Here is a 13,400-nt window from a genome sequence, read left to right on the forward strand (position 1 = left end):
ATTTAGAAACTGGAATGTGGATTACTTTATAATGTTTCTTTTTATCCTCAAATCCAAGATAGACTGTAAGTGCATTTGATATTTTCATGACCAGACTGACTTTTCTATAGAAACCAGTGCTTTTAAAGTAGAAAATCTCAAGTGTAATCAAAATTTTTGGATTTTGTTTTTATTTAGTAAGGAGGAGAATAGGCAGTTTACGTCTTTCATATTAAATGAAATTAAGCTCAGTTGATTTTTTTTCTTCCTTTTCAAAAATCATTTTAGCTATTTTATGTTAGCAGTTATGGGAATACAACAATTAGATTTAATGATTACCCTCCCAATTACTTAGGATTTGTAAGAAGGGGTTAAAAATCCCTTCTTAAAATGCACAGAGAAAAATTTGGAACACAGGATTTTGCAAGGGTGAATGCTGAAAACAATTTTGCATATGTTTTGAAAATTAAAAAGCTGTTATTTAAAAAATGCACAGTGATCAGAGTGAACTGGTCATTGATTCTTTAGCTTCTCCATTAATTAGATTTTATTTTTAAAACCAAGTTTTCTTTGGATACCCAGTAAAATTTTAGGTATTTGATTTTTATTTAAATATTCTATTCTAGGTTCTCTAGGCAATACTTTTTTTTTAAAAAATCTCTTAATAAGTACCCCCTTTACATTGTAGAAAGTCCCTATTCCTCAACTTTAGTTCTAAATTGAAAAGTCTGGTCCCAGGGATTTCCCAAACATTCTCCTGGGGAAGTATTGACTAAAAATTTTTGTTTCATTTGGAGGGAAATTAGGAATTTTCTTCTCCTTTTCACTGGACCTTGCAGGTAAAATCAGAAATATTGTTGTGTTCTTTTCCTGTGCCAGATTTTTAAGTGTTGTGACGTATTGTAATCTGTATACTTTATACATGTGTATGTGTATATGGAGAGTTTGTTTCTTGATTTTTAATTTTTTGGTTTTGCTTTTTTATGTAATCAAACATTCCCAATTTTTTCCTTTCCTTTTTATAACCTTTCTTCCCTCTGATCAGGATTTCTGGCAGGTACTGACTCATCAGCATGTTCTTTCCATTAGTCTGTGCTCCAGAGAACGTAGTTATGCTTTGGGCCTAAAAGGGAGAGTGCATGCTAATTTCCTTCCCCTGCTCCCTTCCAAATGGTTCAATTTATGTCAATTTTAATTGACATTTTATCTTGAATAGAGACAATTAGAACTTTAAGTGAGTCCTTGAGAATATAGTAGCCAACACAATTGAAAAGGGAACTTCAAAGGGATTTAGGAAGTCTCCTGCAATGAAAAATGTCTGTGCTTTATTGATCAGTATTCCTGAAGAAATAGGCATTTCCCTTGGGTAGCTCCTATTGGCAATTGACAGTCTTTTAATTCTGGCTAGAGGATAGCTTAGACAGTGAGAGATAAGTAATTTGAAATGGAGGCTTGAACTGACTTCTATTATGATAAAAAAAAAAAAATTGTTTTTTAATCCATTAGATTGTGATCCCCTTGAGGACTGGGGCAGAGGTCCTTTTCATTTCCACATCCCTTTCGCCCAGTACAGTTCCTTATAAGTTGTAGATATTTAGCATATTTTGTTTATTTGAATATTGCTGTGATCATATCACACACACAAAAAAATCTATGGGTTTTTTGTGTCCATTTAATAAAACAAGAGAAAAAACTAAACTTAGCTGCCTGGAACTGTAGAAATTGATCTAGAACCAGTAAATAGGAAAAGCCAGTGAGCAGGTGAAAAAATTTGTGCAAAAAGAGTAGGGCAAACATCTTCACTGTTTAGAAGGCTATAGCTACAGATACATAGATACATAGGTAGATAGATAGATAGATATCAGGTGTTGTCTTTTGTTCATGTTTATTACCTTATATATTATGTCACTAAGTGCTGGGCTCAAGAAAATAGAAATCACATAGGGAGGTTGAATTTTAAAAGCCCTAATAATTACATGTAATAATTTTATAGTTGTATGTAAAAAATTCCTAATCTGCCATATGGGCCATTAGTGTAACACAGAATAAAAGTTGTACCCTATTTTGCTGTGTGCTTTGAGATCAAAGCTCACCTCTGTGAGTAACATTGAATAGTCGAAGACAGATCTCTCAGATGTAACTTGATAAAATCAACTTTGATGAGTAAAATGAATTGATTAAACATCTCAGTAATGGTATATTTGCTGGCCCTAAAAATTGGAATTTATGAATAGAGATGGGAATTCAAATTCTGTGATAATAGTATTATCACAGTTTTTAATATTAGAGATCCTTATTTTCAAGTCATTATGGTAATCCTTCATCTAAAGGAAAGCAAATCAAATGATAAGCTGTGACTTCTAACTTAGGAAATATACTGCTTTTTATTAATATAATTTTAACAAGTTTACAAACTTAGTTTACAGTAGGTAGCTGTGTGTTTTCTATCTGAGATTATTATGTACTAGGCTCTGAATATCCAAAATATCTCAAGCCTTTACCAAGAAATGGGTGCTGTTTCTCTTGAAATTTAATTTTTCAAATAATGAGCCATTCAGTCAGAAATTCATGTGTGACTGACTTATGGATTTAATTTTATAACTAATTACATTAAGTAATTACCTATTGTCCAAATGTACTAGCATGATGCCTTGTAGCAATAGTTATACAGCAATAGCAGCAGGCAGGTAACCAGGCCCTGCTGACCTAGTAGTTTGTGTATACTAAGCTGATTAGGTACAGAAAACTTGCTTAAAATCTCTGGAAGATTATATTTGGCCCTGGTACTTGCACCATGGTATATTAAGAGGCTTTCTGGCTCTAGTAGGCTATTGGGCAAGAAAGGGAATCCTGTGTTTAAGCACTGATTGAGCACTGAAATAGAAATATTAATTGGATGGATAAATATGCAAAATTCGCTCTCATTCTTCCTTTGGTAAAAAAGCTATCACTTTGAAGTGATATGTCAAAATTGCTTTCTTCCAGAACATTAAATGCTTTTCATTAGTCTTCTTTGAAATACAAACTCAAAGTTAAATTACACTTATGGATGCAATTAAGAGTACACCCAAGTAACTTGAAATAGATAGCAATACTGAAATGTTCCTGTAGTTTTCTAGAGAACCTAGATATGGTTTTTTAACCATAAAAATTGTTTTGCAAGCAACCAAAAACTGCTGCTTTTCTAATTTAGAGCTGTAGGTAGCAGTGAAAACTTTTTTATTTAGATTTTAATCAGTAGGAATGAGAGAGCCAGTCTTTACCAGAGATACTACCACTTTGTTTTGAACTGTTATAGTCAATTATGACATGTACCCCTTTAATTATATTAAAATTCATATCCTTATTGATCAAGGGCCCCCAGATTAAGTATTACTGCATTCTCAAGGATCTATTGTGAATTGCTTAAGAGTCTTAAAACTTGAAAAAAAAATGTTTTTAAAAGATTTTTCTTTGTAAAAGGAAGTGGGGGAAGAGTTTTCTTGTGTTGCCTTCAGTAAGTATAAATCTCAGTAACATATCTGCATCTTTGGGACTGCCATAGGTCCTTACATGGAGCAGTTATTTTCTAGGCTGTCCCCAGATCAGGCTTTTCTTGCTTGCTTTTATTGTAGGGACTCCTCCTTTGCATGCCCAATCCCTACTGCCTGTGGAAAGTAGAGGATTGATGGGGGGAATGATTTTCTTCCATTTGTGGTTCAGAATGCTGATCTTGTGTTCCAGATGCGGCTTGTTACAAATGGTGATGGATATTTATTGTGTTGCTAGGAGGAATGTCCAATAATATGTTTTTAGTCTCTGGCTACCACCTCATGACTTTGGTCCCCACTTTTACATGATCTTTAAATTCCAGAAATAGCTTAATTGTAGGAATGATTCAAAGGGATGTTTCAAATTCCTGGTTTTTTTTTCAAGTATCAAAATCATTAGGTAGCAGGATTATTTTAAATTTTATTACTTCCCAAAATGAGGTTAACTGAGCTCTTTGGGTTTTGTTATTGTAGCTGTATAACTATAAACATGACCATGCATTTAAATGATAATCTCTGCATGTTTAGTCTTTTCGTCACAAATATTAATTTACAGTGCAGTGTGACATGAATGTCTCAGGTTAATTTCCCTCACTATTTAAGCAAAAATATTTGTTGAAATTGTTGTTCAACTAAATCAAACTTGATGAAAGTGATATAAAACTAGCATCCAGTTGATTGAATCATAGGAAATAGAGGCAGAAAGATACCTTGGAGATCATCTTGTTTCTCATCTTTTGACAGAATGGGAAGCTGAGGCCTAAAGAGAGCAAGGAGCTTTTTAAAAGTTGCACAGGTGCTAATAGTAGAACCAGCATTCAGATCCAGACACCCTGGCCCCAAATCTTTATGTTTCTTTCTCTTCCCTGGGAGGTCTCTCTAATTCAGCTCACTGAATTTTAAAGGTGTCATTTCTTCACTTTGCCAATTTTGTCTATGGCTGGTGTGTTAGAGGTGAGTTGTATAAACGGACTTGTGGATGTCTATTTCAGAGATTTAGTGAGAACAATTCTTGCTGATGTATATTTCTCTCTAATTTGATGTACTTTTTGGTTCCAAATTCAATTCATTTAAAAAAAAAAAAAAAACTGTACCAACTGCAGATTACCCATTGACATACTTCTGAGGGGCCTATGATGACTGCCAAAAAGCATTTGCAAGCCTATTCTGTATTTGAGACCTATATAAAAATGCTTATACAGCATTACACACTGTGCTCCATTAAGAGTTATATGGAACCACAGCATTGGCTCAGACCTTGCTCTTCAACCACAAGGAAAACTTGCTTGATGCAATTATAGGGAAAAAAACAGAGTTTAGAATTAGGAGACAGGGAGAGGGAATCATTGGAGGAACAGTAGCAAACATTTCTCATTACCTCACATTTGTGTTGTCTCTTTAGCTCACAGAAGATTCAATCTCATCTAATAAAGAGATTGTCAAGTTACATTTGGGATTATACATTAATGTGAGTAGTGAGATGCATTTTTAAGACATACAAAGATTGTAGAGTATTTTAAGTTCTTATAGAAGACTATTGTATTAAACTCTTCATCTGAGGAAAGAGGATTCCTGAAGAAATAATGGATATGTTTCAGTATGAATTAAACAAGAATCTGAACAAAGATTTTTAGTTGTTTTTAGAATTATGTTTCTCTAAATGGGAATAGGGGGAATTATTACATGAAATTGTTTTTCAAAATTAGACACACAAGGTTGATCCAATCTTATAAACTCTTACAACTAAGAAGACTATATCAAGATGCTATAGCTCCTATGAATTTAAGCCATGTGGCTCTAGCAAAGCATTTTTAGCATTTGACCGGCCAAGATTTGAGAGATGAAACAAAAGAAAACAAAACAAAAACCCAATAGTTACCAAATTTCACTTTGGACCTTAGATGAGCATTGATGAAAATATGTGTGACACACACATACATAAACATATACATGTCTGTGTATAGACAACAGACACACACGTGTGTGTGTGTATTTATTGCCCAAAAGGACAGTTAAGGAAGTTTACAAGGAAAACGTAAAAAATAAGTCTTCCTCTTATGGATCTGACAATACCTCATGACAATATTATAAGGTAGAAAGAGATCATAATTATAAAGTGAAGTATGCTTTTTTGAAGTCAGTGTTATTGTCAATAAAGGAATTTGTGTATATCTGTGTATATTTTTCATATTATCTATTACTATTATTATTATTATTATTATTATTACTATTGATGTGTAATATTTGATGTGTAATCATTTATGAAAAAAAACCATGAATACTTAATCCTAACTTTTTGAATATCTTTAAAGCCAAAAGGTTGTTAGAATTAGAACTAGAAAGAAAATTGCTTTCAGCCAGAGTAAAGTTTATGGGATGATGAGTATTCCTTTGCTACAGTTTGATACAAGTTTTCATTCAGTCCAAAATGACAAAATTGAAGTGAGAGAAATTAGTTATCTCAAAGCTCTATTAATTAAGAATATGCCACAATTAAACTTTTTTTCCTGAGTTTTCCTCTGACTTTGACGCCATGTTTCAGTTTCTAGAGAGAGCAATCCATTTTCTCTGTTAAAAGTGGCAAATTGGTGCAGTACGTTGAGCACTGGTTCTAAGTCAAAAAGACCTACATTCAAATATGACCTCACACACCTGTGTGACCCTGGGCAAGTCACTTAAAATTTCAGTTTGCTCATCTGTAAAATGCACCCAAAAACCCAAAAACCCAGTATCTGACCCATAGAGTTGTCATGAGCTAAGTAGCACAGTGGATAGAGCACCAGTCTTGAAGTCAGGGGGACGGACCCGAGTTCAAATTTGGTCTCAAACACTACTTCCTAGTGTGTGAGCCTGGGCAAGTCATTTTAACCCCAATTACCTCAGCAAAAAAGAAAAAAAAAAGTTCTCAATTCTGTGGTTCTGTATTGTGAGAAACTTGAAGAAGAGGAAAAATTGAGAAGTTTAATCCTTGCTTGATGTTTATTTTAAAAGTTATAAAAAGAATGATTTTATATTTCAAGTGGTTTTGGTGGCAGGTTAGGTAAGTTATTTGAAATAGAGTAATTTTGGAACCAAAAACATATTTGAGTCATGGCTACAAGCTATATCCTATATACTACTGAGGGAGTACATAGGGAAGCCAAGCAGAAATAAATAGTTGGATCAGCATAAGTCTGTCATTGGTTTTTAAAAAATGGAAATGCACATGTCACTGATAGAATTTATTAGCAGTAACTTAATGTGTGTAGTATAACTTTTAGAACCATTAAAACATGGTAGTACTCTTATAGATTTTGCTTTTTATCTGATACTTAACCTAAGAGAAACTGATACTGTATTGTATAAGGCAGTTCAGATTGCCAACTAGATCTTTGGGGGAAATTTTAGTTAGTGTTTGTTTTGAGTACAGGCCAGAGTTTAAAATATCATAGAGTGAAATTCATTCTAAAGCCATGTTTTAATTTTTCAAACAAGTCAAATCCATGACTAATTCATGTCTGCAATTAAAGAGTAACACTTATTTTCATTTTTTAGTGTTTTAATTTTATTATTTAAATTTTTAAAATTATTAAACAAGGTCAAGCAAACACACACACACACACACACACACACACACACACACACACACAACCTCCCACATAATTCATTTCCAAAACTGTATTTCTTATTCTACATATTAATTCTCCATGTCTTTATCATGAAGACGGGAAACATATTTCTTCATGAGTCCTTTGGAATCATAGTTGATTATTTAGTTGCTTAAAGTTCTTTGTCTTTAAAAATTCTTCATTTTTATAACATTATATATAAAACACTATATAACATATTATATAATATATAAATATAATTTTATAATATCAGTATTAATTATTATTTTCTTTCTGCTCTCCATTTTGTATTGGTTCACACAAGTCTTTTTGAAACTATCTGTTCATTTCTTAAAGAATAATAGTATTATATTACATTCAAATGCTGCAATTGGTTCATCCATTTCCCAATTGATAGACATCTTCTTGGTGTCCAGTTATTTGCCATTACCCAAAGGGCTGCTATAAATATTTTTGTACCTATCTTCTTTGATCTCTTTAGGGTTATAGACCCAGCAGTCCACCTACCAAGATACAACTACAAAATATTAGTGTTTTGTTTTATATTTACTTTAATATACATCAACCTAAATACTTAGATAAATATTACTCATTCAGTACCTTAACAATCAAACTGCCAGTGAATCTCTTTGTAGATAGATTTATCTCATTGATTTCAAATCTAGACAAGAAGCAGCCATATGGTACAAAATAATCTGAAAATTGTTTTTTCCAGTAAGCAAGGATAGGATTTTTTCTCTTTTTTTTTCCCCTTTCTTCTCTTCCCCTTTCTAGTGGATCTATTAGACTTGGAATACATATTTTAGATTTGTGCAATCTAAGAGAATGATTTTTATAATAGATTTTATGTCTATGTCTTCAATATCAATAATGAATTTCGAGAATTATTTTCATCCTTTCAGGCATTTAGCAGGGATATTTACAAACTCTTGGGGGTAATAGATGCATTATAAAATACTTTGTATTTACTATCCCACAAATGTATTTGTATCTCTATCTCAATGATACAAAAACAATAGGCACAATTTAAATTATATTTATTACAATTAATTTCCAAGTTAAAATGAAAAGTATTCCCATAGAATTTTTCCTACCCCAAAAGGAAGTAATTTTACAACTTTTTTTGAGAAAGATTGTAGCATTATTTATCATTAAAATTACACATCATGAAATAGAAATTGTAGGACAGGATGGAATTAAAGTGCCTGCACAATTTCTTCATATACTAAGTACAAAGATGTTAGCAATTATGATCAAAAATGAAACTTGTTGATTTTCACTAGGGGGAAAATGTTGGATATACCTCTATTACCATCAGTTACCAAGAAGTTAAAACAGTAAAAATTAATTTTAGATTGAATTAATTTTCTGTTAAATTTCTTTTAAAAGCTAAAGTAGGTAACAGATTTAAAACATTTGATGTATATATGTCATTTTTTAAACTTTGAAAATAACTGAAAATGGGACAGTGGGGCTAGAGATCAAGAGCTTGTATAATATAGCTCTGAACATATGATGAAAATCAGCATGCTATCATTATCTGACACTGCTTACAACTGTTAAATTTACTTTTCATTATGTCAGGTCAATTCTGTTATAAAAACTTAAGAGACTAAATTTCCTTGTCAAAGTTGTTCCATAGGAGAGATAGCTAGATACTTTGTTATCTAGAGATTTCTGCTATCATGGTATTTACTAAAATATCATTATTCCTTTCTTTACCTTTGAAAGATAGGATGAATCAGTTGATTATTAGACTAGGAAACAAAAGTTGTGGTTCATCTATCTTAATTTCATCCCATTTCCCTTTTCACTTTGATTTTGGATAAACCCTTTAATGTCTATGTCTCCATCTGTTTTTTTAAGGGGGAGAGGGAAGGAATAGAGCTTGGTCATATTCTTTTAGAAGTTTGTGCTCTTATTTGTGGAATATATTTTATATGTTCATATGTAGGCAGCTAGGTTATGCAGTGGATAAAATGTCAGGCCTGAAGTCAGGAAGACTCATATTCCTGAGCTCAAATCTGGCCTCAGGCCTTACTAGCTATGTGACCCTGGGCAAGTCACTTAACCCTGTTTACCTCAGTTTCCTCATCTGTAAAATGGTAAGGAAATGGCAAACCACTCTAGTGTCTTGCAAAACAAAAAATCCAACAACAACAAAAAACTCTAAATGGGGTCATAAGAGGTCAAATACAACTAAAAAATAAAATGTATGTATGTGTGTATGTATATATATATGTATGTGTGTATATATACATACATACACACATACGTATATATTATAACTGCATAAACTGGATGGTTCTTGTACATTATTTAGTCATGTATGAAGTTTCTTCAAGGAATGCAAATGTAATATTAATATGCTTTGTTTCCTTCACTCCTACCTTGTCTATCACAAAATAAATGTGCAGTATAATAGTTAGTTTGCATTTTATTCATTCATACTTTGGTGGATTTAAGCCTAAATTTCCCACCAAAAAGCTTTTGCACTTCTTTCAATTCCATTTTCCTCAAACTTCTATTGATATTTTGATAGAGGAGCCAGTACAGAATGGACTTACTTAAAATAGAAGTTGTTAGACTGTTTTTCATCCTTCCTTCTGTTAGTTAAAAGAACTAATCTTTAGCTCTTAATACTAATGAAGGTAGAGTGAGCCTGTGCCCAGGGTATGCCAGCCACTGAAGCCACAGGGCTTCTCTGCCCTCATTGACCTAGTGTACCTGCTCTTTGGATGGTTCCTCACATCATCCTTCTCTTCTGGAAGGGTAACCGTTCACACTGACACACTGACACTGCCTGTGGTTACTTTCATTTGGTTGGTTAATCAGCTTTCTTTCCTTTATCTTGTATATATGATGGGATCCCCACTAGAACGAGGTAACCCATGGATCAGTTGTATAGCTGGCTGTTAGCCTGATGGTGTTTGTTGGTTTCCTGATACTCTTCCCAAGTTTATGCTTGTATTGTGCTCTGCTTATATCTGCTTGCATGAATTAATGTGACTTTAATTGCACTAGTTTCTTTAATGTTCTGTGTTAATTTGATATCCCATTTATGATAGGCTCTTGCATAGCTACATTTTTTTCCCAGCACAGATGAAATTGAGTACCCAGTTTAACCCTGATGGATCCTTTCCAGTATTTGAGATGTAGAGGAATAAAGTGAAAAAATGGCCTTTAATTTGGCTCAGAAGTGAGAATACAGAGTAGATAAATAGAAATCTAATTCAGTGATCCAGAGGAATGTACTAGTACTAATCAAGAGAACCCAAAGGGCCTTTGCTCGGCCAAAAGATATGTTTGTCTTGGGTAAAAACTAAATTTTCAGAGAGTCCTTAACGGAATAACATCAACCAAAGGTACTAACCATAGTAAAACTAAATATTAATAAAAAGAAAACCCCAAACTTAGCAAAATACTTTATTTCAAATTCTTCTTTGGATAATTTATTTTGCTGCATTACAAAACTTAAGGTCCATTGGAACATTAGATAGAAACCTTTGTAACTAAGTATATTAGCAATTTGTTTTCTGAGTTTCTGTGAATAACAGCAGCAAAGTACTTGCTGGGAGATTCAAAAAGATTTGCTTAATTTATTTTTATCTTATTAATTTTATAACCTCTAAAGGAAGAGGGTAAATTCCAGTTAGAGACAAAACATACATTAATAAATTCTTGTTTGAGGCAATATATTTGTCAGAAGGCTTTTTGCCTACTAATATGTTGGGACTCTTTTCGATTTGCCAGTTCCATGTTATGTCTGATTTGATACTCAAAAGTGCCTTGTAATTTCTGTATTCTTGAAGGCTGTAAAGGATCCATTGATTTAGAATGGCCTTCAAGAATGTGCTTATGAGAAGTAGCTTGATGCCACTGTGTAAATAATGGATCTTTTTTTAATGTTCATTGACTAATTTGTTATCTTCTTTCTTTTGGGGGGGATTGAAATTCTTCCAGAGGATATCTCAGGAACGAGAGAAATTTGCTGATGAAGGCAGCATATTTTATACACTTGGAGAATGTGGACTCATCTCCTTTTCTGACTACATTTTCCTTACAACCGTCCTTTCTAGTAAGTATAAGTATTTCTTGATTTTAAAAAATAACTTTTGGATATCTAGACAGAAAGAAAGGGAGATAGAAAGAGTGGACTACATTAATAGAATAAGGGAAAACAAGAGAATAAATATGTAGCTCCTATTACAGGCCAGGCATTGTATAAGCACTTTTTATATATCACTTGATCCTCATGATAACCTTCGAGTTAGGTACTAATACCCCCATTTTATAGTTGGGGATATTGAGGCAGGGAGAGGATAAGTTAACTTGACCAAAATCACACAGCTAATAAATATCTAAGGCTAGATTGAAATTCAAGTCTTCATGATTCCAGGATTTGTGTTCAATTAATATTGTGCCACTAGTGGGTTCTAAATAAGTTAATCAGCCAAGAAAACAAGATTTTTTGTTTTTCCTTTTCTGTTTTGGAGTTCTTTACTACTGCACGCATTGCAAGAAGAGGAAGGGAAGGTTGCAGAATTGAAGTTAAGATGAAAAACAAAATACCCAGTTCAGTTAAAATAACAGCTCTGTCTGCTGATTGGAGACATTTTTTCTATCTGTGGGCTCCATTCCTATCATGGCCTTTTCAGTAAAACTCCAGTTTATTTTTCAAAAAATAGACAAGTTACTTAGCATTTTTACAAGCTACATACGCCACAGTGCATCATATGGGCATATTTTGAGCTCTTTTAACTTCAGATTTGACCCAGGGAAAATCCTGGCTTATTTTTAAACTTCTTGGATTTTGTGTTGTTGGCGGGCTTCCCTTTGTATAGAAGTCCCATTTCACAAAATGAAGGCTTTTTACTTCACAAAGAAGGAAACAAAATGTATGTATTTAGCTGTAAATTTTTCTTTATTTAACACAATATATTACAATTTCTCTGAAACAGAAGCAAAGAATTCATTTAAAATTCAACCCAAATTTTTAAAAGTAATGTTTTCCAATATTCTTAATGGTCCATGACAAACCCCTATTATTTCCTCTATCCATCCACCCTTATCTTCAGTTGCACTCAGAATCAATTAGAGTACTATGATAGGTGTTACAAACAATACAAAAAATTAGAAATCATAGCCCCTGTCTTTAAGGAGTTTATAGGCCTATATTTATGCTTAGTGCCTAACTGAACCCACTGGAACTGCTCCAATAATAGTAGAAATTTTACATTGGTCCAAGGTGAAACTATAAAACAAGGCAGTTGAAAAGGAAACATACTGAGAATGTGTTATTTTGTGCATGCCATGGGGATAGAGTATTTCATATCACATTTGAAAAGATCCATAACTAATCCTGTTCTAAAAGTGCCTGAATTGTGATTGTGGGAAAAACTGGTTTATGTGTTGTACATATAATTTTCACATGCATTTCATGTTGATAATAAAATCCAAAATGGAGGCAACGTGGCAGTAGAAATCAGGAGACTTGTTTTTTAGTTGATATTTTCCACCAACTAACACAAAATATGACTATGGTTAAATCACTTTACTCCTTTGGGTGTCACATTATTTGTAAATTTAAAAAAGATGACTAAATAACCTCCAAAAAGCCTTGAAATCTCTGATTCTTTATCCCTCAGTTGCTTAAGCTCCTCAACATCCCAAAAATCTTCCCATTATATGACTGTTCAAGTCCATTAGCTTAGCAATTTTAAATACATATACTTTAAAAATGTTAAGAAAAAAGTGACAGTGAGAAAACTGGCTATATTAATCATTCAACATTTTCAAGATTTCTGCTCTCCACAAAGCACAGTACCATGCATTGTAAGTAGAATATGAGACTAGTCCCCTTGTATCTAATCCAAAGCAAGTTAAGCCAACCTAAATTTTCAGCTATTTATGTCTTATATTGTGAAAAGCCTCTGCAGCTGTTGATGCCTGTAGTCCACAGATGGTACCAGTAAAATTTGGAGAATGTGTTCTTTCTAGTGGAACCATTTCCTTCTATCCAAGCGTGATTTGTGATGATAACTTGGGAATGTGTTTTGTTCTATTCTCTTTTCTCCCTTTTTTATTAATCCTCTTGGTTGACATCCTACCTCTTCTGTGATTCAAATAGTTCAGGTGACTGGCATGTAGATTTTTACAACATGAGTTAAAGCGATAGCAACTAGAATTTTCAATCCAGTCTAAATGTATTTTTCCTTCAGGAGTTGGATTCTGAACATTATCAGATGTGAATCAGAAAACTACTCAAGAGAAGAACCACATC

The 13,400-nt window shown here is 33.0% G+C and overlaps 1 protein-coding gene across 4 annotated transcripts in view; it reads left to right on the plus strand.

Moving 5' to 3' along the window:
- The window catches only part of MICU1 (mitochondrial calcium uptake 1), a 214,712-nt gene that overhangs the window by 81,393 nt on the left and 119,919 nt on the right, over positions 1-13,400 (plus strand). For 2 of the 4 annotated variants that reach the window (XM_031956529.1, XM_031956530.1), the window contains exons 6-7: positions 1,025-1,036; positions 11,081-11,195. In XM_031956529.1, coding sequence (XP_031812389.1) covers positions 1,025-1,036; positions 11,081-11,195 — 127 coding nt within the window. Of the gene's footprint in view, positions 1-1,024; positions 1,037-9,995; positions 10,002-11,080; positions 11,196-13,400 lie in introns of all 4 variants that reach the window. The other 2 variants (XM_031956531.1, XM_031956532.1) reach the window with 2 other exon arrangements.

Source organism: Sarcophilus harrisii, chromosome 2, assembly GCF_902635505.1.
Source record: "Sarcophilus harrisii chromosome 2, mSarHar1.11, whole genome shotgun sequence".
NCBI lineage: Eukaryota > Metazoa > Chordata > Mammalia > Dasyuromorphia > Dasyuridae > Sarcophilus > Sarcophilus harrisii.